At 41.0% G+C, this 23,855-nt stretch overlaps 1 protein-coding gene across 1 annotated transcript in view; it reads right to left on the minus strand.

The window, feature by feature from the left end:
• Positions 1–23,855, minus strand: part of MFNG (MFNG O-fucosylpeptide 3-beta-N-acetylglucosaminyltransferase) — a 468,185-nt gene that overhangs the window by 168,618 nt on the left and 275,712 nt on the right. The window contains exon 5 of the mRNA XM_044068023.1: positions 17,032–17,117. Within this exon, the coding sequence (XP_043923958.1) occupies positions 17,032–17,117 (86 nt within the window). The remainder of the gene's footprint in view (positions 1–17,031; positions 17,118–23,855) is intronic.

Below are 23,855 nucleotides of genomic sequence, written 5' to 3' on the forward strand. Positions count from 1 at the left end.
TGAATAAACAACTGCTATGTAATGATGATGTTAAAACTTGTGATCTGTTACATCAGCTTGGTAGGCAATGTCTTGTTAGAAAGTGTATAAAGATGAAATTACTTCCTGATTTTATTTAGATAAACTCTGTATTAGCACGTTTTTGTCTCCTTGCTGCAAGATTAAAGTGCCTTAACCTGAACCTACTGTGTATTGATCATTTTTAAAGTTTATTTTTCCTTTGACAGGCTGCAGCAGGCAATATAGACCAACATGTGCAGGAGGCTGAGGGCAGTGAGGATGTGTATGCTGCTGAACATCCCTTACTGGGGAGACATATGACTTTATAGACATACCAGGGGCTACATGAGCTGGAGATGGTGGAGCACTATGAGGTGGACAGAGACCTCCTACAGCAACCTGTGCATGCCACACCTGACACATCAAACAGGCCGAGGCAAACCCATCACAGTGGATACCACGGTATGTGTTGGCCTAGGTATACTAGTCACAGGTACCCCACACAGGTACCTCACACAGCACAACTGGGGATATCATGGGAATCTCACAGGCATCTGCATCCAGGGTATTGCACCAGTTCACAGACGCCATGTCAACACATGCTAGTCAGCACATACATGTCCTCAACACACGTGATTAGTAGACCAGCAATATGCATCTCTTCAACCACATGGCTGACTACCATGGGGTACTGGGTGCTATAGCCTGCACACACATATACATCAAAGCACCACCCGGTGAGCGGGGTAGGGCCTACATTCACTGCAGAGGCATACCCTCCAACAGCTAGGCCATATGCGATGGCCAGGGCATTAGATTGAATATGTGTGCTGTCTGCCCTGGAAGTTATGATATTCCGATATATGGATTTGGACACAGCTGTACCACACCTTTGCCAATATGGACATCCCCTACAGTCTCCTAGTGGGGGATGCTGGGTAACCACTGGTGTAGTGGCTAATGACACCCATCAGCAATGCACACACACCTGACTCACACCATAATGAGGCAGATGCACAGGCAAGACATATAATTAAGCATGTCTTTGGGATGCTCAGGTCATGGTTCTGGTATCTGGACACATCCGGTGGAGCCCTGCAGTATTCACTAGCTACATGCACACACATTGTTATGGTATTTGCTATGCTACACAATCTGATCCTACAGTAACAGTTGCAGCACGAACAGCATGGAGCAGGGCCACACGGCCCAACACCACTGCCAAGGCCTGTACAGGCACAGTGTGACTTGGCGAAGGACTACCTCAGCAGGGCCCAGTCGGCGAACGGGCCGTGCACAGTATGACCTGCCCTTGGCAGTGAGACAACACAAGGCATATGCACTGACACAGTAGGTACCCAGGGATTTCACCCTCTCTGACCCACACACAGTACAATTGATGCTGAACATGACACTACCTGTGCTCGGACATGTATAGGAGGTGCACTGTGTGCATCCGACATAGGCAGCCCTCCAGCACCGTCCTGAGGTCTGGAACACACCCAGGGTATGTCTATTGACCTAACAATTGGCAGTTGTATTACAATGTGTATTTACCCATTGCTATGGCATGTATGTGAGCATACAAGAGACTTTGGTGGCCGAATGTTAGGGCAGCAGACAGTACACGCCCATAGTGGCACCATGATGTCTGTAGCACATACAGGGGTCACAATGGTAGCCAGTAGTACACAGGGTGTCCTAACCCACTGCAGATTATGGGCTGACCATCATGTGTGCTCATACAGCCCACACACGTTCCATGCAGCTGGACAGGTGTGGACCAATACAGACTAATGATATACAATGGCCTATGGATATGCCCAATGAATGACCCCAACCCCCAAAGCACACACAGACTACAGCAGGCCAGGCAGTTTGATGTAGGTTGTGAAAGCTCGGACGTCCAACACCACTATGCTGGTATTTAAAGCTGGGATCTGACATACACTGGTATCCCTCCAACCGGCAATTTAGGTAGGTCCACACACTGACATGGAGTACCTGGCATACCAGTACAGTAGTGGCAGATGTGTACAACTGTCAGCTGTGCCCCCCGTCCAACCTACACATGTGAGAGTCATGTGCGCCACCCCCGGTGCTGTGTAGGACTGTGGATGCGGTTAGATGTCCCCCCCCATGCTATGCAGACATGTAGCAACTGTCAATGCCACATGACCATTAGCTACCCTGCAGACACAGCATGACACTTGTCCGTGTAGAATGGAGGGGTTGGCAGCACAGTACTGACTATCAGGACATGTGACACTTGCAATACAGTTGACCATACTTGGCATGCTCACACACATGACGGTATGATGGTAATGTCGGTTGACGACATGCGTAATAGTCATACTGGGCATGCTCACACACTGAAACACAGGACGGACAGGCATGCATACACCAGTGGTCCGGACATATCTGCCAGTACATTGCTATACTGTTGGATGACTGTGCTGTATGGTGTGTGTGTGTGGTCTATTGTCTGTACATATGCCATGGTCTATTGTTTATTCACATGAGCTATGTGCGCAGGGTACTGCTACCAACACATGAATAGGACGGTTCTTTGTTTGCGGACAGACCGACGCCTTTGGATACGGACTGGCTGAGGTATATTCCAGCAGGTGGGTGCAGTTGTGCATGGGTTTGCACAGTGTTAAGCACTGCTGACCTCTGGTTACAGCACCTTATACCCGTTTAGACTTCACATTTCTTTGACAGCGCACTACTGGCATACTGGTAGACAAACACGCTTACAGCCGCTCGCTCACCGACATTTGTGCTTACATTTGTCACTCACGCTGGGTGTGTGTGATCCCTTGGGATGCGTATTACATTGGACTACATGACTACAGTATCGGGTATGTCTAACCATTTGGCGATGGCAGGCATTCGACTGTACGGACTCGGCGGCCTGTCCAGTGACGTAATCATATTATATGCGTGTTCATCATACAATCTGCTCCCATCTGCCTGATACATGGGAACCGATACTCTGCAATGCTAACATGTGACTGTTATTTTGTTAACGCAGCTGTCCACTGAGTCATGCTACCACATACCTACTGTACGTTTTCCACCTTTCAGATTGCACAATGGGAGACTGTCGGAGTAACACCTTTCCCACTTTGCATGGGACAGTCCCTCATTAGGCATATGTCATGTGACAATACTCTGGCCATTGCAACTGTCCTGATTAGGGGACATTCTCATATTCTACGTGTCTGTAGTGGTTGCTTGTTACAGGTCTTGTATACCTGACACGTCGATATGTTATATGTGGTAGCATAAGCAACTTTACTGCTGCTAGACTACGCTTTGATTTGTGCTAATATGTATATTTCTGTACTATGCATGGCTGTAGGTATGTTCTTCCCTGGTACATCTGACATTTCAACAGAGCAGGTCCCACTTTGGCCATTCAGAATGGTGGCGGCCCTATAAATCCTATATGTAGAGCTATCACATGTGTCAAGGCAACACATACCCACAGCCAGTAGTAAACTGACTACTTCAACGGTCTGCATACGTTAAGGTTATTCCTGTAGCATTATAATTGCTAAGACTGTTTCCTATGACATGTAGCTGTTTCTGATACAACAAATTAATTTCTGACACCACTACACACAATATATGGCCTCCTATCCCGAGCTCACAGGCCATGTGCCATAACATTCATTTTGCAGGACACAACTGCCCAGACGGGTGTGTCCCTCAAAGGCGTACGGGTGGTAAACCTCATCTATGATGCTATCATCTACCTAAGGTGGGCAGCAAATTATGCACTTTCCCTTACTAGCAGGCCTCACATACCAATGGGGGAGAATTAACATTGTATCAGAAACACTGCATAACACCCTGTGGGACACATTTAGGTGATTGTTTCTATTAACCAGACACATTGACAGTCACAGAGCATATGTATTCATTCACGTTTGTCGAGATACATGCTGTTTATGACTCATACATGTTGTCATCTGTCATTACCTGTATTCCACTACCTGTCCACCTAATATCACTAGTTCTGGAAGTGTTTAGTTGGACTTTGTTACATTCTGATTCATAGCCATGGACGTCCATGCTAATCGGGTACACGGCACTGATTTGGTCCCTATGCATTCCCCCGATGGTTTACAGACTATCCGGTAGATGTGCTCTTCATGTTTGGGAGGTATAGGCATCTGTTATGCCCACATAGGAATATTAATGACTTCCACTGGGCGGGCCTACTACATCTCTGCCAACCAACACCTGCACACTTAAGCCCATTATTGCATACCTATGGTTCACCTACCTGGCACCCCTCTACAGCACTCATGACATATACTTACTGTGAGCGCAGCTGGGGTATGAGCACACCCCTACACATTGCCCACTCTCCCTGTCTCGGGACACATGTCGTACGTTTTGTCAACCCATGTATTATCACACTTGCACAACTCACTGTTCCATGTACACCAACATCCTGCTCGCATCGATAATCATGGGTTCACACGTAGAGTGAATTTTTGGTGTCTCGCAAGGGACACCGTTATCCATGTTTAAAGTGTAGACCTTGCAGATCTCTCCCACTGGTACTTTTCTGCCGGTGTTTTGGACAGCAGCAGTGCATTTATCTTTATTGCCTGTCTGCATGTCTGACCGGCCTAGCTGGGCGGTGTGGGGGGTACAACGTTTATTTATTGGACCTCCCAGTCACATATGCCCGGTCTGTAAATATGTTACCCCTAATTGCTGTAAAGTAACCTAGTTATGTACATGTGTATATCTACAATGACATATATATTTGTTTTGTGTGTATGTGTAAATATCAATACCTGTATGTATATATATATATATATATATATATATATATATATATATATATATATATATATATATATATGTCTATATAAATATATATATATATATATATATATATATATATATATATATATATATAGGTTTTTATCTATATATACATCTGTATGTCCGTTAACCTATACATTTCCCGGACATAGACACTTACACATGTGTATTGGGTTTTATCTCTGCTTCAACAGCATAGTATTGCCTTAGTCATTATGACACCGACACTTTACTCCGGTAACCTTGTGATCAGTATACTGCATGTTATACAGCGGACAGATGTCGCACGTTTTTCATGTCTGGGGTGCCACTGATAAGTGTGATGTGATACAGTGTCATTCGACCTATTACTCGTATGTGCAGCCTATTATTCCTGCTACTGTGTTTGTTTCTGTGCACATTCATATTATTAATGTTAATAGAATGAGTGTTTGTGTTACTGAGATTGCACGTCAACATACTGATGTCTGCATGTAGTTGTGTCTTTCTGCTTTTCCCGGTTTGGGGTTGTCACAGCAGAACTCTGTTCTGCTCATGGTTGGCAGATAGGTTTTAAGTGCCGGGCTGCCAGCCCTGATGCACAACGTCCGACGACGATACGCCCATTCATGCATGTCTCCATGCAGATGACACTCTATCTGGGAATCGCACCTATGTACTAGCTGACCTCCACGGGCTGCTCCATTGCAACTGGCTCAACATACCCTAGCACTCCTGTATCCATAATCGCATATCCATAGTTTCTCCAGCACACCCGTGTTGAGTTTCCATGCATAACAGCCATTATCCACCTGATATTGCAGCCATGACACACCTTTACACATTACCCTCTCCAGAGCATTGGGGCCCTACACACATTTTGTACCACCTCGTGTATTCACAGGGTCACCATCCATTCATATTTGCACATACGTGCCTTTCCTGGTGTTATGGATTACGAACGATTTGCGGGTTATAAGTGTAGGTGGTCGCAACATGTACTACATTTTTCGTATATAATGTTGACATAGCACTTCAACGATGTTATGGCCACTGGTATAACCCTGCCTCTGGTGTGTATAGCGGTGCTCTACTCACTCTTGTGCAGCTTTATCTGACATACGCTGCGAGCACTTTATAATACCTTACTTGCTCTATATTCCCTTCACAACCCTTATGTTTGCTTTTAGATCTTTCATGCTCATTGCATATATATATATATATATATATATATATATATATATATATATTTATATAAAATTGCATATTTCTTTTATGTCTGTGGATATTTATCTATACACACATCTATCAATCTATCTATCTATCTATCTATCTATCTATCTATCTATCTATATGTATCTATATATATAAAAGTTACAGCTGTACAAGACAACATACATTTGCTATGCTACAAGCTGATTACACCCGCGCAGGCACACTTGCATGTACTTATTGTGAGTTACATATGTTTACTGCCACTTCTTTGTGATTAGATGCGCCTTATTCCTTATGAAAGTACCACTTTGATTGATGGAGTCCGGTTAACGGCCCCATGCGAGACACGCGTTCACCTTTGCATGTTTAAATGTTGGCTTTACAGCACAGAGGCATTCATTACACAATAAATTAATATGTGCTATAGTTGTACTTGAACCGGGAATGCCTTTACATTAGGCGGATGCTCTAACCACTACACTATTGTTGTTCTGCCTCATTTATATGTATACCCATGGTTCATAGCTACTCTGACAAACGCCTCACCGCTTCACTTACACAGCCGGCATCCATTCTCCTGCTGGGAAAAACGCAGTACTACACTTCCGACATTCCCTATTTCATACTGCTCTGGTCCTGTGCTGCATGTCTACTCACTCCAAGGATATTCAGAACACCTATGCTTATAGTCCTCGCACATAGATGTGTTTTATTGTCAGGGTGTTCATGTGCTTGTCTGGGTTTAGGCTTGTCTGACTGGTAATTAGAACTGCCCTGTATCTGTTCAAATATCAGGTGTAGCACATGGACAGAGTTAGTCCAGATTTTAATTTTCTGCAGATGCAGGTGTTTGGGTACCTCTGACCACATTATTAGGTCGGCACTACATAATATAGGGCAGGGAGTGGTTCCACTACATAATACAGGGAGGGAGGGTGGGGGGGGTTCCCTGTTCCCTGTTCCCTGTTCCCTGTTCCCTTCACATTTGACTATTTTATTCATTTATATATACGATGAATATTATTCTGGACATCAGTTATACATTCACTACGGGTATGCAATACCCACTATTTAAAACTAACCTAAAACTTTTCCTCTCCAATCACTGGTTATGCTCTTGTAACAACCCTGACTAACCATTTGTTTTTTCTCTAACTACCTGTCACCAATCAAAATATTATTCTCTACCATAAATCTCTCCTTCTAACCATTCCTTTTAACTAACCCTCCTCCTTCTTCTTTGCACTCTCCCCCCTGAGTATTACTTCTTATCTGTAACTCTATTAGCCATTTAACTCTATTAGCCATTTTTTCTGTCTTATTCTAATTTTTGGTAACTGCAGAGGTATTATGCCATACTAATATTATTGCCAAACTTTTTCCTTGCAATGTTCAAAATGTTGTTTTAAAATGTCTATTCTATAAATGTAAAATCTAAATGTTATTGAATGTTTTTGTATGTCTCTATGATGCTGTGTAACTGGAGCTTTTCTCCCCGGGCCTCCACTAAAAATGGACATGTATCCAGTTGGACTAGCCCGGTAAACAAATGTAAATTAAAATAAATAAAATCAATACAGGTATGCAATAGTCCTGTCAACAAATGTCACAGTTGTTTGGTGTACATATGTGTATGGACCTCTGTGATACTCGGGGAATAGTTTCTACAGTGACAGGGACAAGGCTATGACAAATCAGGGACAATCACAGACACTTGTACCATATTAGTATTATTAACTTGGAACGTAACGTCAGATTCGTATTACTACTTATTTTCTGCAGTTGAATGCAACTATTACTCTTAATTGTTGTAATTAGTCATTCTCATTCAACACCTTTCCTCCAAAGGTCACTGGCTGTGTGAGTGATTAAGAGGCTGGCCAGTTATTGTGCGAATGCTCTGACCATTGGTAGGGTTGACACATTGTCATATGTACAGGTTGGGATATATTCTGGGGACACCAGATTGTTTAGGCCAACACATACACACGGTCACTGCAGGTTTAGAACATTAATTATTTTCCTAGCTGAGAGCCTATACCTTTAGCAGTTTAGTTGTTAGTCTGTTTCTTGTACGAATTACGTATTTTCTATCCTGACATGACTGCTTTAGGCAACTGTTACATGCAGTATGGTACATAGTTATTTCCTACAATCACAGGACATTTGGCATTGTATCATTGTTGGTCAGGACACACCTACCCACACAGTGACTGTCCCTCACACAGTGGATCAGGGGGTACCCTGTTTACATCAGTGCCTGCATCACCCTATTTCCAAGTGCCACTATGCGAATGTGTACAATATATTCTCTCGGTTATTCATGTGGGGACACGTGCGTCACGGGCAGGTGTTTGATCCTGGGTAGTAGGTTCTGCATGACCATCTAGGGCTGGACAGTCTCGTGCACCACTACTGCACATTCGGACTTGTGTCCAGATGTGTACAGGACTGGACATCATGTCTTGATACCCATTCTGATGTTTACACAAGTTACTTATCCCATGAAGGATATCCAAAAATTTAACAAGACCAATACCGACCATTCTTTTGGCTTTACGAAAATGTGTTGGGGGTTTACATGCAAGGGATACATAGTTTGCAATCCTGAAACTGCCTAGGGTGACACTGCCTACTACATATGAGTAGTGTTCTCTATGTGTAGATGTGGCTGCGCCAAGCTAGTAGGCCAAGTATGGCTGGATTTGGTGGATGTTCAAGTATGGGGGCGGGTTGTGTGCTGTGGAGGGGATGATGGGTATTCAATTATGCATCCAGGTGTGTTGCATTTGAATGGGCTGGTTCCATCAGGACCATTCTGTCGGTATGTGCCGGTGACATTTCTGTACAATTGTATCGCACATTGTAATATTCATATGTTTGTGGGATTGTGTTCTACAGTATGGCCTGTCAGGTTGTATTGCAGATGTGTATACATGTTCTTTGTGTTTTTTTCTAATTCACCCGCTGCTCCCTCATACACCTCCAGTTCACCTATTCTGCATACAACACAGTCTCGCCTTTGAGGATTATACCATTACCCATCCCCCCACACACATATTCCTGATACTCCATCCATCACTGCTTTGGTTGATGGCCCATGACACGGTCAAGGTAACACATTACATACACTATATATGTCAGGTACCTGTATGGTTGTGTGGACTACCCTGGCATGGTTCACCTTCCACATGCTACACATCACACAAATAGGTACATGCCCATACTTCACTTTCATGACATGGTTGGTACACCGGGGTAATACCCGTTCAACTGTGACACATCCTGACAAGTACGGCTTGGACCGCATATGTGCGGATTTTGGCCGACTGCTCTGATCATTGGTAGGGTGCCACCTTTTCCTATGTCCAGGATGGGATATATTATGGACACATATCCGATTGTACTGGACAACACATACCCACAGTCAACAGTACGGATAATACTTTTCCTTTAAGCCTACATGTTGCCTTATTGCTGTAGCAGTTTATATGCTCCTTCTGTTTCGTTTTCTTGCTTATTCTATTTCTTGTCACATATGGTATGTTACATACGGACATACCTATTGTATGTGACTATTACATGCGTTGTGGGATATAATTCTGTCATATGGTCGCTAGATATTTACATTTATCGTGGTTTTGTTATGGACACATCTGCCCAGCTGTGTACTCTCCCTCACAATGTGGGACAGCTGGTGACCCTGACCATTGGGCTGGACGTAGCTATTGGCGGTGCGCTAACATGATACATTTCACTTCCACTTGGTATAACTATCTACACTGTGTTGGACTACGGGCACACGGTTTTCAATGTTATTTGTTCGAGGGATGGGGACCCGTTATTCCCTACCGTGCATTTGTGTTTGCTTCTTAATTTTGTGTTCGCAGGAACTGTCTTGCATGCTTTGCATACATTTCATTATCCACGGACACTGACAGATGTGATTACTATTGCATGCAAATTGTTATATGCAAGCATTTTAGGTTGCACGTCGACAGCTGACATTTCCACGCCTCTGTGCGGCACTTCGACATGCCCTATGCACTCGCACTCATTTCCTATGCCCATGGCTGTGGTGGCAGCGCGCCTTCATTAATATGCATTTGGTGCTACTGCGCCATCTTCACGCCACACGGTTGGCACAAGCCTAATGCCGGCCTTGCGCCGAGCTTCATGAATCCCGGGGAAATTAAAACTGGCAGTTGTAATACAATACTGTGTTATATTTCTGTTTGTATTTATTCATTCATTCATTCATGTATTTATTTATATTTATTTGCCGAGGTAGTGCACTAACCAATACTGAGCAGTTTCCGGCTCAGTCTAGGTGGAATACAAACATTTTGCAAACAAAAATTACAGAAATGTAAGTAATAACAAGAGCAGTTCAGACTAGTTACACAGAAAAACCTGCATAGCCACATTCCAGTGAACAAACGTAGTGCGATGTACAATTAAGCAGAGTGTACTGTACAATATAGCCGTTAGCTTCTAAAGTGGCTCAGTCTTCAGTATATCCTGAGAGAGGAGAAGAGACTTGAGAAGGAGATGAGGATAATGAGTTACGTGATATGTCCTGGGTTGAAGCGGGAACATTGGGCTTGCATCAAGAAGTGCTTTTTGAGTTGCATTTTGAATTTGGAATAAGTACTGCTTTCCTTTAGGTCAATGAGGAAAACTTGCCAAAGAGCAGGTTCCTGAGAGGAGAAAGCATGTGCAGTGCTGTGGAGTTTGGTTGTAGGGGTAATGAGAGTTTGTGTGGCTTGTGAGTAGTGTCTCAGGTTGTGTTGGGAGGTTTTAACATTATGCCTAGCTACAAGGGGAGTAAATATGCTAAGTTGGAGCAGTTTGTAGAGTTGAAATACTAACAAAAGGTTATGTCTTTGTTTTAAAGTTAACTATTTGGCTTTTTATACGGTGATACAGTAATGGTCACAGAGAAGTGAGTTTGTAATAAAGCAGCAGATACTGTTAAAGATGGCCTGGAGAGTTGTGATATTTTTCTTGGAGGTAGAAGAAAAATTGGAAGCCCATATTCAAGTTAAAAAAGGGGAACTCCTTCTCCAGTGGCTGCTGTGGCCAGTTGGGATAAAACGGGGACATCTTTTTTTTTACACAGTAGGGGAGAGAGTTTATTTTCACTATCATTTTGCCTATGTGGAAATGAACATTTAATGATTGATAAAGCCATCATCTTAGGTATTTGAAGGTGAAGATTGTTTCTATGGCATGGTTGTGTAAGTCAAAGATAGTTAAAGAGTCAAGTGCTTGGTGAACTTTCTGTGGAGTTCTGAACAGCATAGTTTTACTCTTCTTGGTATTAAGAACTAGTTTATGGTTTATGAGCCATTGATGGAGCTCACATAAGTTAGACTGGAGTAGGCAATAAATGCTAGTATGAGAGTGACTTGATCTTTAAATAACCATGTCATCAGCAGAGGATAAGTGGGAGATGGGGGAGGTCACAAGGAAGTTTATTAATGAATATGGAGAAGAGGAGGGGGTAAGAATGGACCCTTGTGATACACTTTAGCAATACATGAAGATTCTGGTAAAGACAATCCTGTTTTAACTCTGAAGTGCCTATCCATGAGGAAGTTTTTAAATGACGGAGTAGACTTTAGACTGATATCGATTTCAATTAGCTTTTTGGAGAAGTTAGTGGTCAGTTAGGTCAAATGTATTTGACAAATCTATAAATAGGACACCTGTAAGGAAGCCACTATCATACATTTCCAGGATTTAGGGACCAAAGTGCTGTCATAGTACTTTGTCTATTTGGAGGACAGTGGGTGGTACTGCCATATATATATATATATATATATATATATATATATAGAGAGAGAGAGAGAGAGAGAGAGTTGGGTGTAGACTATCTTTTCAAGAAGTTTGCCCAGAATTGAGAAGATGAATATTGTATGGAAATGACAGGTATCTTTTAGGGTTAGATTGCTTTGGGATGGTTTAGTTTGAGCAGTTTCCAAATCTGTGGCATTATGTTTTGTGTGAGACATAGATTATTTATGTGTGTGTGTGTGTGTGGGGGGGGGCATATATGCTCTTTGCAGTGACAGGGATCATATTGTCAGATCCAGGATAGATGTCAGTGGAAATATTTTCAAATGGAACAGAAACTTCTTTGGGATGTGTTTGAAGTGGAAATGGGAGATGAATGGTGATGGGGTGGGCAATGCATGATCTGTGAGGGTTGTGTAGTTTATTGGGTGCATCCCTAACTGATGACATCCTGTAAAACTCTAATAGTGGCCTCCTTACAAGCTCCCCCCACAAAAAGAATATAGGGTGTAAACAGTATGTCCTATCCAGATCACTTCAAAGCCCTGTTTCTATTCTGTTTCTTACAGACTGCTGAAAGGTGATCTATACCTGGCATAGATGGCATCCTTGGATATCACTCTGATGGAACTTTTGCATATCATTAAAAGGAATAGCATCAGAATTACTCAATCTAAGGAATTAAATTTTGCTTGTGACATAAATAGGACATGTTGGAGGGACTGGAAAAGGTGTGTGACTCAGAGAATTTTCCTTCTCTGGAAGAGGCTTCCCATCCAGGTGAAGTAGAGCTCTACCCTAACTCCATTAAAGAGAAACCTGGACCAGTGGATGGGAGATCAGAAATATATCCCGGGTCTAGCACCTTTGTCTCTAGTGGATAAGATACATTCTGTAAATCTTGCCCTAGCATGAATATATCCCTTAAAGAAACCTCTAAGGAACATAAACTTGCAGAAAACATTTGAGATGCTTAGCTAGGCTTATAAAGGCCCAGCGGTCATTAGCCTAATACACAACTATGAACCTTTAAGAAGGTTTTCTTCCTGTAAGAGGGTTAACTTCTTTCCAAACGTATTTGGGAGAATATAAGAGGGTAATTTGTTTCTTTGTTTGGTGATTTCTTTTATGCCTTCTGATAGGCTTCTTGGATAGTTGCACAAGTCTAGAAAGGATGTATGGTTGTTAGTTGTGGAGATTTGTTTCCATTTTGCCATGCTTCATCCTTTAGAGTTAGAAGATGTTTGAGTTTAGTGAATAACCATTCAGTTTTGGTGGGGGTTATAAAGCTTCAGGATAAGGGGGAAGAATTTGTCTTGCAGTTGTTGTAGAAAGTTGGTTACACTTAATTGCTGTTTTAGGGTCATATAAAGACAGTATATGGTTCCAGTTGTAGGCTGTGAGACAGTTTCTGAGTTTAAAGGTCACACAGACAAACCAGTTAGCAACAACTACAATATAAATCTAGCAAAGCTACAATTTGCACTGTGTGATACCTTAAACCTCTGGAATATATGCAAATAACCCTTTCATGACATCACAAGTTTCAGCTATATGGCTTCTGAATGTCCATGACTTTTTACTTTTTAAAAGACACCTTAATGGTTATGGACATCAGCTAGGTTTAAAGACCCTGCATTTCTAAAGTCTAGCCAAACAATCTACTTCTGCTGTGATGATGAGGTCATAACAAGGCTGAAACATGCATGTCCACGGCTAGTGGGGATTGTCTTTGTTGGCCTGAAAATATCCATAAAGACTTAAAAAAGGTATAAAGTCATGGACATTCAGAAGCCATATACTTAAACATTTGATGTCCTTAAGGGGTCATTTGCATATATCCCATGCGCCACTATTGCAGGAGGTTTAAAGTATCACACAGAGAAAACTCTAGCTTGACTAGGCTTTTCTTGTAATTTTTACTCATTGGTTTGTCTGTGTGACCTTTTTACTCTTTGGTTTGGATGTTAGTTGGGATATTTTGCAGACACCTTATTGGTTATGGACATCAGCTGGGTTTAAAGACCCTGTGTTTTGAAAGTATAGCCAAGAAATCCAGTTATGCTGTGCTGATTAGATCATAAGAAGGCTGAAACATGCATGTTTACAGTTACTGGGTTTGGCTTTATTGGCCTGAATGTATCCATAAAAACGTATAAAGATAAAAGTAAAAAGTCATGAGCATTCAAATGCCATATAGCTGAACACTTAATGTCCTTAAGGGGCACTTGTATATATCTCACTGGCCTCTATTACAGGATGTTTAAGTATCACACAGTAAAATATCTAGCTTAGCTAGGTTTGTCTTGTAGTTTTTACTAAAGTAAAAAATCTAGCTTAGCTAGGTTTGTCTTGTAGTTTTTATTAAAGTTTCTGAGTTTGTCAATATTACTTCTAAACTGGCATTTGAAGGATTTTAATATTAGTGGCAGTTTTATGGGATGGTTGATAATTATAAAGGGGATTGGGCAGTGGTCACTTAATAATGTGACAGAATGTTTATGCTGCAGATGGATTTTGCTAGGTTTGCAATAATCAGGTGAAGTGTGGAGTGTTTGGAGGACCTGAGGTTAAGGCTTGGTTCTTTTATGAGTTGAAGAAGACCTAGCTCTTCAAAGAAAGTACCCATTTTGAATGAAGGAGGGCAAGATAATTAATACTGAAATCACCTATAATGATTATGTTATTAGTTTTGGAAGAGTTATTAAGGATGTTAATGATGAATGTTTTGAATTTATTTACAGAAGTAGGGGATGGAAGATAGGCTGTAATGATGAGTAGTTGTTTGCCTCTGTGGGTTTGAAATTTTAGGAAAATCCAGTTAGGACTGGACACTGAGAAGGAGCTTCCTTGATCAATAACTTTTGGGTTTAGGTTATTTCTGCACATAATTAGAGAGCCTCCACCTGATCATTTTCTGGTCTAGCATCACTGACACACTTGTAGGAGATTAGAAATGCTTGAAGTTGGAATTTGGAGGAAGTATTTTTTGACCGAGGATTCTTTGACTGCTAGAATGTCTGAGTAGTGCTGGGAAATAAAAGCACATATGTGGTCTAGCTTGTTTCTGATGCTATGAGCACTGAGGAGGGCCAGGCCAGAGTAGACACAGAGTAGTTCTGATTTTGAGGAAAGGGAGTTAATGGGCCCGGGTTGGGTTTAATGTTACTCTTTAGAAGAAGTGTAAAGATTATAGAGGATACTTTGAAGGAGGTCTTTGGTGGTTTTAGGCAAAGAGACAAATGTTTCTGAGTCTTAGTAATTATATAAACAACCAAACCTGACACTGGAGAGCTGGAGAGTGAGTTTGGTCTGATTACTGGAGAATTGTGGCGGTTTGTTGGTGTTTATAGGTTCATAGATCAGTACTAGGCTAACTGCCCTTGCAAGGCATTTTAAGCCTAGCCAATTATCTCTTGTGAGACTCAAACTCTGCACCTTGTGTTTGTAAGGCAAACACTTTAACCATTAGGCCACCCTCCCTGGAAGTTATGAAAGTAGGTGTAAAGCTTTGTAATGACAATTGGTTGCGCAAGTGTTTTATGAGGATGTTTGGTATTGGTTATACAAGGTTTTGGGAGATAAGGAAAGCAGAAGGAATTAGAACAGGGTAAGATGCATCAGGAGGAACATTTTATTATGCGGACGTGTGTTGTTTTGTATAGTAAGTTGTAAATGGGTGATAAGGTTTCTAGCACTGGTGTATTGACTATGAAGGCAGTGAGATAACAGAGTTATGTGATTTCATTGTGATGCCTTTTAAGAGGTGTGTTCTGAGGAATGACTGTGGGTGGAGATCATATCACATATATTGGATGGTCTAGGGGTGGGTGGGGAATTGAGGGTGGGAGGTTAGCAAAGTGAGAATAACTCCCAATTTCTTGGAAGTTAATCAGTTAATGTTTGTGCCTAGCAGATACAACAAAAAGATAGATAAACCTGCGTGAAAGCTTGTAGAAAAGGGGCAGTGCTAGGCATTCACATAGATTTAACTAAAAATGCCATTTCAACATAACTATTAAAATATCAATTGCTACTAATTCTATAGCTGTTACCAGCATTCCCACATACTTGATTTAACCACAAACTCAACCTTACCCTTAACCAGCTACTTGGAGTTCTAAAACATCCCCATTTTCTTAGAAAATATCATCCTGTTTCAATATGGCAATACAAAGCATTAAGGCTACCTAAGATGCATAAATAAGCCCTTACAATCCCCATACTTCCTACACTGTCTGCCAGAGATCAGGAAACAAAGTAACCATAGTACCATTCATAGGCATCATACAATTACCTTCTGGGGAAATCTCAGCACCAAAGACAAATATTCCTTGGTGGGGATTCCATTACTCTTCTTTGTATGGAGCAGACAACACTGACAATTCCAAAACAAATATAATATATTTCTACATATGTATACACACAGACACACATATATGTGTGTGTTTGTGTGTGTGTGTGTGTGTGTGTGTGTGTGTGTGTGTGTGTGTGTGTGTGTGTGTGTGTGTATGTGTGTGTGTGTGTGTGTGTGTGTGTATGTGTGTGTATATATATATATATATATATATATATATATATATATATATATATATATACTTAAAAAAGGAGAAAATAATGAATGCATTCTAAAATGCTTCCATATTTGCACAGATCCCCTTCTAATATTTGAAAGGCCATACCATCGAATTTAAATTTCACAAGATGAAAATCACGCAAACGAAATACCCAAACAGAGAATTTTTCCCAGGGTAAGTAAATTATTGCCCAACATGCCCTTTTCTGCACTGTAGTGCAATCCAGGAATTGGTATATTTAGTTATAGGGCATGTGGGAGCATAGCCCCACACCTAGGTGGGTTTTATTTACTCCAGTGTGTGTTTCATTGGAGTTTGGGCAAGTGTTTACTTGTCCTGGGAAAAATTCATCATTTGAGTATTTTGTTTTCATGATTTTTGTCTTGCAAAAATGAAATTCGATGATATGGCCTTTTGAATATTAAACGCTGATCTGTTTGCACAGGCACTCATTCATGTGCATTTGTAGCACACACACACACACACACACACACACACACACACACACACACACACACACATGTATGCAATCTAAAGTTATACTTTACCCCCACATTATTTAAAGCTGTTTTTTATACACAACTTCTTCCTGACAACGCACATTGCTTACCTTGCCCACGGTGCCATTTTTAGTGCTAGTCCTCTGCTGAGACAAAATCCAGCACCTCCAGTTGCAAACCAGAAATGTACTGATCTCTAAGAGACATTAAAAGAGAAAGAAGAAATAAGAAGCTGAGACAGGAAATCTTTTAAAGTAGCTTCTGAATGTCTCTCATCACAAATTACAAAGCTATCAGTTAGTGAAGCTCAGATTTAAAAGCAGCTTTGGACATTATGATGCGCAGCTATGTCAGACTTTACTTTATCAGTAACATTGTATCTCTGAAACTTAATGAGCTGTGGATGACTTACAACAGTTAGCATCATGTGTATTTAATTCCTACATCTTTGAATGACCACTAAAACAAACTATGTTTCACAAGAGGACAAGTGGCAAAGTCTTGTTATTAAGTCATGCTAAAGGAAGGTAAAATTATGTACAATAGATTCTCAGTGAGAAACAGCTAAATTCTTACCTGATTAAAATGTATTATTGAATGTTGTTTGCTTACCTTCACTGGGAGCGTGGGGTGGAATTCCATAAGTGATCTGCTACATCACCAGTGATAGGAACAGTGCTGTCACTGCTTGACTGGTAGCCATTACAATTCAGTACAGAAGAGAGGGCTGGAATTAGCAGATACTACTTACAATGCTGCACATGACATCAGTAGCTCTGACCACTTAGGGCTTACAAAATAATCCACCAGCAAGCAGGATGGCATATGTGACAGTGCTGGCTGCTCAACTAAGAACTACTTGCCCTTGTCAAGTTAGCAGTGGAGCTGTCCCTGCTTCAGTGGTAGTACTGGGTGTATACAAGGAGGAAAACAGGAAGCAACAGGAACAGGCTTATAGCAGCTGATGGTCAGCTGAACAGCAAGTAAATGTTGGGGGTCAGGGTCATAAATAAAAGGATAGTTAAGGAGTGATAAGACAGATATCTATCACCTCTTTTTCACATATGAGGTCAGGGTGTCTCTTCAACAATGACAATCATCTACAGCCAAGGTTTACACCTCTAAGTTGCTAGCCCTGCCGCATTAGTTCATCTACACCACACACTCACACCTATTGGCCAGTTTAGAGTGCCTAATCCACCTACTGCATGGCTTTGCAATGTGAGAGGAAACCCACATGAACATTAGGGTGGACATGCAGACTCCACATAGAAATCACCCTAACTGAGAATCGAATCAATAAACCTCTTGTTCTGAGGCAGTAACACCATCCACTGTACCACTGTGCCACCATGAGTATTATTATTATTATATTAGTATTATTTCTAGTAGCACTAGTAGCAGTAGAACATTTTCTCAGCTATTTTTGCCTCTGTTTCCTTGTAACGCTTACCCAGTAAAGCATCCATACATGTTAATATATCCATTGCTGCCCCTTATGTAGGAATGATGGAGGAAACAAGGCACAGCAGAGGCAGTTTATCACACTGCTTATACCTGAAAATTGTACAGCATTTTTCTTTAACAGCATAACTCTTCCTGTACCTGATATACAATATACCCATGTCAATGTCAGGATATAGATTTCATAATGTACTCATAGTCTGAGATTTTTATGTGCATTACTGCTGTTATATCTCCCTTTACTTACTGATCCCTTGGTCTCCACCAAGAACCAATATGCAGAACACAGAGTCATACTATCCCATGTGGAAGGATATCTGGATATTGGCTTTTCAAATTTATCTCCCCTGGCTGGCCTTGTAGGGACACAGGAAACTAACGCCCAGGTCATCTGTGACATGTGTGAATGCACTACTCTCATGAGCTGATCAGGAAAATCACAGTGCAGAAGATAACTAGTCCACTATTGCAAACTAAGCTAATCTATAAAAAAGCTCACTTGTCAATTGATATATGTAGATAGATAGATAGATAGATAGATAGATAGATAGATAGATAGATAGAGGGATAGTTGGACACACATACAGATATCTCTCTCTCTCTGTTTATATATATATATATATATATATATATATATATATATATATATATATAGATAGATATATATATGGGTCTAGGACTATTCACTGGAAGCACATTTCACTGAAAGTCAAATGACTGCACAAATCACTGAAAGCTCAATTCACTGAAAACACAATTCACTGAAACACATTTCATTCAAAGTTATATAGGGCCTTTTCCTCATTGTTGTGCGATCCTGGAGTTAGTATAATATAGTAAGGGGGGGTGTGGGGGGCACTGCCCCCCACAATGGGGGGTGTGGGGGCCATAGCCCCCCCCGATATTTTAGATAAATATTAAGTTCAGAAAAGAGTAATTTATGGGAATTGCAAGTATCCATGTATATAGTTCAAAATATTTAAAATAGGTGAGGTTACGCCCCCCACACCCCCCAATGTGGGTGACAGTGCCCCCCACACCCCTCTTTACTATATATACTAACTCCAGGGTCGCACAGCAGTGGAGAAAAGGCCATATATAACTTTCATTGAAATGTGTTTCAGTCAATTGTGTTTTCAGTGAATTGAGCTTTCAGTGAATTGTGCACAGTCAGTTGTGTTTCACTGAAATGTGCTTTCAGTGAATAGTCCTAGACCCATATATATATATATATATATATATGTGTCTGAATCATGAAGGTTGCATTGTTTAAGTGTTTGTCCTCAAATTCATTTAAGATGCCACATGTGAAGCTGAGACACAGTATACCAACAATGGTTGCAGTATGAAACTACAAATGTGTAAGCCCAGCAGGTGCCTTTTACGTACCATGTAATCATAAGCAAACTGCTTAGTCAGTCTCTGCTATTAAAATGTGCCTTGCTATGAAGTTCAATGAGCTTTGCATCTGTGCAACACCTAGGCTAAATAAACAGATAGTAAATGTTATTCTAAAACCTTTAGACCCTGCATTTTCAGAGGAGCTCACCATGTCTGGCTCATATAGAGCAACACTGAACTGACATTAAGGGGTACACTTGTCTCTGTGGTCCATATTTCGCAACCTGATTTACACATGGTTCCATATGTAGAAAAACACAAGAACCTAGAATTATAAATTTTCATGATTACTTAAATAAAAAGGTCCCAGTAAAAGTTAAGTATGACAACATGAATCTACTGGTTATAAATAAGGAATATCTCATGAGAAACTTACCCACTGCTGGGAGGGAAAAGCACTGCAATCAAAAACAAAAGCTGCAAACAGAAGCTAATCAAGTATGAGCTTCCAAGCTGCTTAGCAGTAGCTTTCCAAAAGAATTAATGAATTTAGTTACTAAAGGAGGTCACTGCAGTGGGTGTCCCTAATCCAAGATACAGTAACCTCATAGCTGATTATTAAAAGTAGGAAGGGAATAATTCCCATGTGGGAGGTGTGGGTATACAGAATACGCCAATGAATATGGCAATGATGCAAACTGAAAGTATGAAACCAACTTCTGCTGCTTTTTATGGTTGCAGGAAAATTCCTTGAACACCACATGTTCTGCACCAAAATATGCATACAGATGTTTATTGTGAATTACCATTACAGATCCTTTTGAAGATAATCTGATAAGATGAACACTCTTGCATGTGGGGTGGCATATTTCAAAGGACTATCTGTCATGATTTAGTAGTTGGATTGTACCCTAAACAGCATCTAAATGCCCCCAAATGCTGCAGGAGCCTGATGGCAAACAGAGGGATTCAGCATAAAATAATCTCAGGAATGTCCCCTCCCAAATGATGCCTTTGTCATGGAGTTGAGACCCAGAATACAGTCCTATGTGTCAAGGACCATGTGGCCCTGGCAGAAATCACAGTAGTAGACATTTTCTTTCAACAATCTAAAAGCAAGCATTCCACTAGTGAATTGTCAATTTGTCAAAGGTTTGTTAGTTTTTTTTAGTAAACATGATGTAGTGAGCATACAATCTAGAAAGAATTTGTGTGCTGATTGGTTCACCCTTTCTCCCTGCACAAAAGAAATGAACAACTGGTTTATTTTTCTAAACTTGTGCACTCTTTGAAGGTAAAGCTGCAACTGATTTTGAATGTGAAACAAAAGATGCACTTCACCCAGTGAAAGAGACTTTGAGAAAAAATGTGACATGGATGCTCTAGTAAGAGACAGATGCAATGTAACATTTTGGAGAAAGCAAGGATTTATTCTAAACAACACATCTCTTTAAAAGAGAAAATAAGCATTTTGCAGAAGAGTGCTTACAGGTTTACATGCTTTATGCAGAGGTGATAAAGTGTTTGAACATCATCTTCCAGAACACAGACTTTCTACCACAAACCAGAAATTTCAAAAGGTACACAGTGCAGCTTGTTAATCTCAGTCATAAATAATATGTGCCAAAGAGGAGAAATTTCATTGTAAGTAGCCTTAAAAAAAAGTTCCTTCTTCGAAACTTTTTTACTGGTTATTACTGTGCCTGGTAATTGGCTTCCATTGATTTATGCTCGATAGAAAATGTGTATGGATGAGTTATGACAGTCCAGGCAGAAGGCTGATATAAGGCAGATATGTTTACCCATCATCTTACTTGGCAGCAAAGGAAACTTTTCAATGCAGCAAGTAATGTCTTTCATTTTAAATAAAGCAGTGGTTATGAAGTGTTTCCCAACAAAATCAGTGATCTTATAAGCTCTGCTTGGAGATCTGGTCATTGGATCACCATAAACAAAGGAGGTAGACTCTCAGGAAACACAGCAGCTCTGTTTCAAATGTGTTTGAGCCTGGAGTCAAAATCCAGGGTCACTTCTACAGATAGCAAGATCAGAGTCACTGGAAAAATCTTTGTGTAAGCATAGGGAGAGATATGAATGACATATGGACTGTATTATCTGAATATTGTTATAAGAAACCATTCACAGATATGGTCACTAATATGTAAACAATGCTTTCCACCTGACTGAGGACATATCAAGACAAAACTTAAACCTACCCCATTGGAAGAACACAACTTTGCAATTCAGCATTTTCCTTGATGATGAATAAGCCAATTTCTGTGGTGGCCCACAGCAGGAAGACATTTGAATATTGACTGAACTTAGAGCTCTGATTGTCCATAGGGATAACTGTCTCTACTAGAATGTGGACCATCTTACAAAGTAGCTTTAATTGTCTTACCCCAACATTCAGATAGCTTCTCTGCTGAGAAGAGTGTCGTTCATTCTTGTTCATTCATTCAAAAATGAATTAATTCAAGAATGAATGACAAGAGTGTCTTTCATTCTTGTTTGGTTATCATGCCATTGCCTTGCTGTCCACACCTATCAACAGCGACTCTAGCTATAGAAGACTGACAAGGAAACAAGTGCATATAGAAATGTTTTTTTTTAACTTGCCTTACAAAGATCTTTGCCTCTTCAAAAACTGAATAGTCAGATTCCTCAGAATCCTGTTCTGTCATATTTTCTGGAGAAGGGTGCCTTTTCCTTTTAGAAGTTGTGGCTGGGCTACCCCAGATAAGAGAGATGAGATCCTCCCCCATTTTAAGCAATTGTGCTTGGGGTGGTAGAGCAGTAGCAAGATGGTGGCTAGAAGCAGATTTCCTAGGAGTGGCCTGGCTTCTAGGCCTGAGAGAATCTGTTGGTCTGAGAGAAATGGCAGTCAGATGCGAAGATGTCAGTTTTTGTCTAGATTCGGTAGTGCAGAAGGCCTCCTTGGAAGGTGGTGCCTGCATCACAGCTCCGAACCCAACCGAGGCAGAGATTAGGAAGATGAAGAAGATTTCTGTAGCATACCAGACTCTGAAAGGGTCTCAGTAGAGGCCTGAGTAGATATCGAATTGGGCATCAGGGGCTGTGAAAGCACCTCACTGAATTCTGGAGAACTGACGACCAGCTTAGCTGTAGTGTCTTCGGAAGGCATAGTCTTGTGTGGTCTGTCTCTATCTTTACCTCTATGTTTTTTCAAAATGTCCACAGATTGTTGGCTGATGGACGTCATATGGGAATGCAAAGACAGAACACAAAAATAACTGTCTACAGAAAGAGCTCTACAGTGAATGGTTCTTGCATTAAAGAGGGCACAGAACTGGCAATGGCGGATGCCGTGGTCTGGACATAAACAAGTGATGCAGTAAAAATGGAAATCTCAGTGTGTGAATTGCTTTCCACAGGTGAGACAATTGTTAACTTTTTTGGACATTGGTTAGTGCAAGAAAAAAGGATCCCCAACGGACTACTTAGCTTTAGACATTTTCAGCTGAAATTCAACTTGTGGTAGCGACTGGCACTCGTGTGAACTGCTTCTGCTACGGGCTCCACTGTAAGAAAGACTTATGTAATGATGTCAGCTGCCTTGCTTTATAGCACTGATGACCTGACATCAGACTACAGGTGATGGCAGCTGACGCAAAAAAAATTGACTCTGGTATTCGGGCCGTCTGAGGGCTACCACAGCAGGGATAACCCACAGGTGATGACTGCAACAGTGAAACATGAAGAACATTAAAGAAGACATTTATCTGGACCAAGAAGTGCATCAAATCCAAAGATGTTAATCTGGTAGGTTACTTCTCTCTGTGCAGTGGAAGTAATGCATGATAATAACAAAATTCTAGCAAAAGTATAAGGAAATTGATGCACTACACCGGAAGACATTGCAGTTACAACCTCTTCTGTTTGATGATTATTACCAATGAACAGAAATCACTTCTTATGAGATAAAGCAGGACAATATGAGATAGTATTGACAATGGGGGACCTTAATGCTCATATCATGACTGACAGAACAGGATGGGAGGATAGTCCCTGTGTCCATATGGGTGGGAAACAGGAATAAAGAAGGAGAAGTCAAACTAGACTTTTGTCTGGCAAATGACTTGAAGGTGATCAACACATGGTTCAGAAA

The sequence above is a fragment of the Protopterus annectens genome, chromosome 1.part0 (assembly GCF_019279795.1).
Source record: "Protopterus annectens isolate FY-2018-M chromosome 1.part0, PAN1.0, whole genome shotgun sequence".
In the NCBI taxonomy this organism is placed as follows: Eukaryota; Metazoa; Chordata; order Ceratodontiformes; family Protopteridae; genus Protopterus; species Protopterus annectens.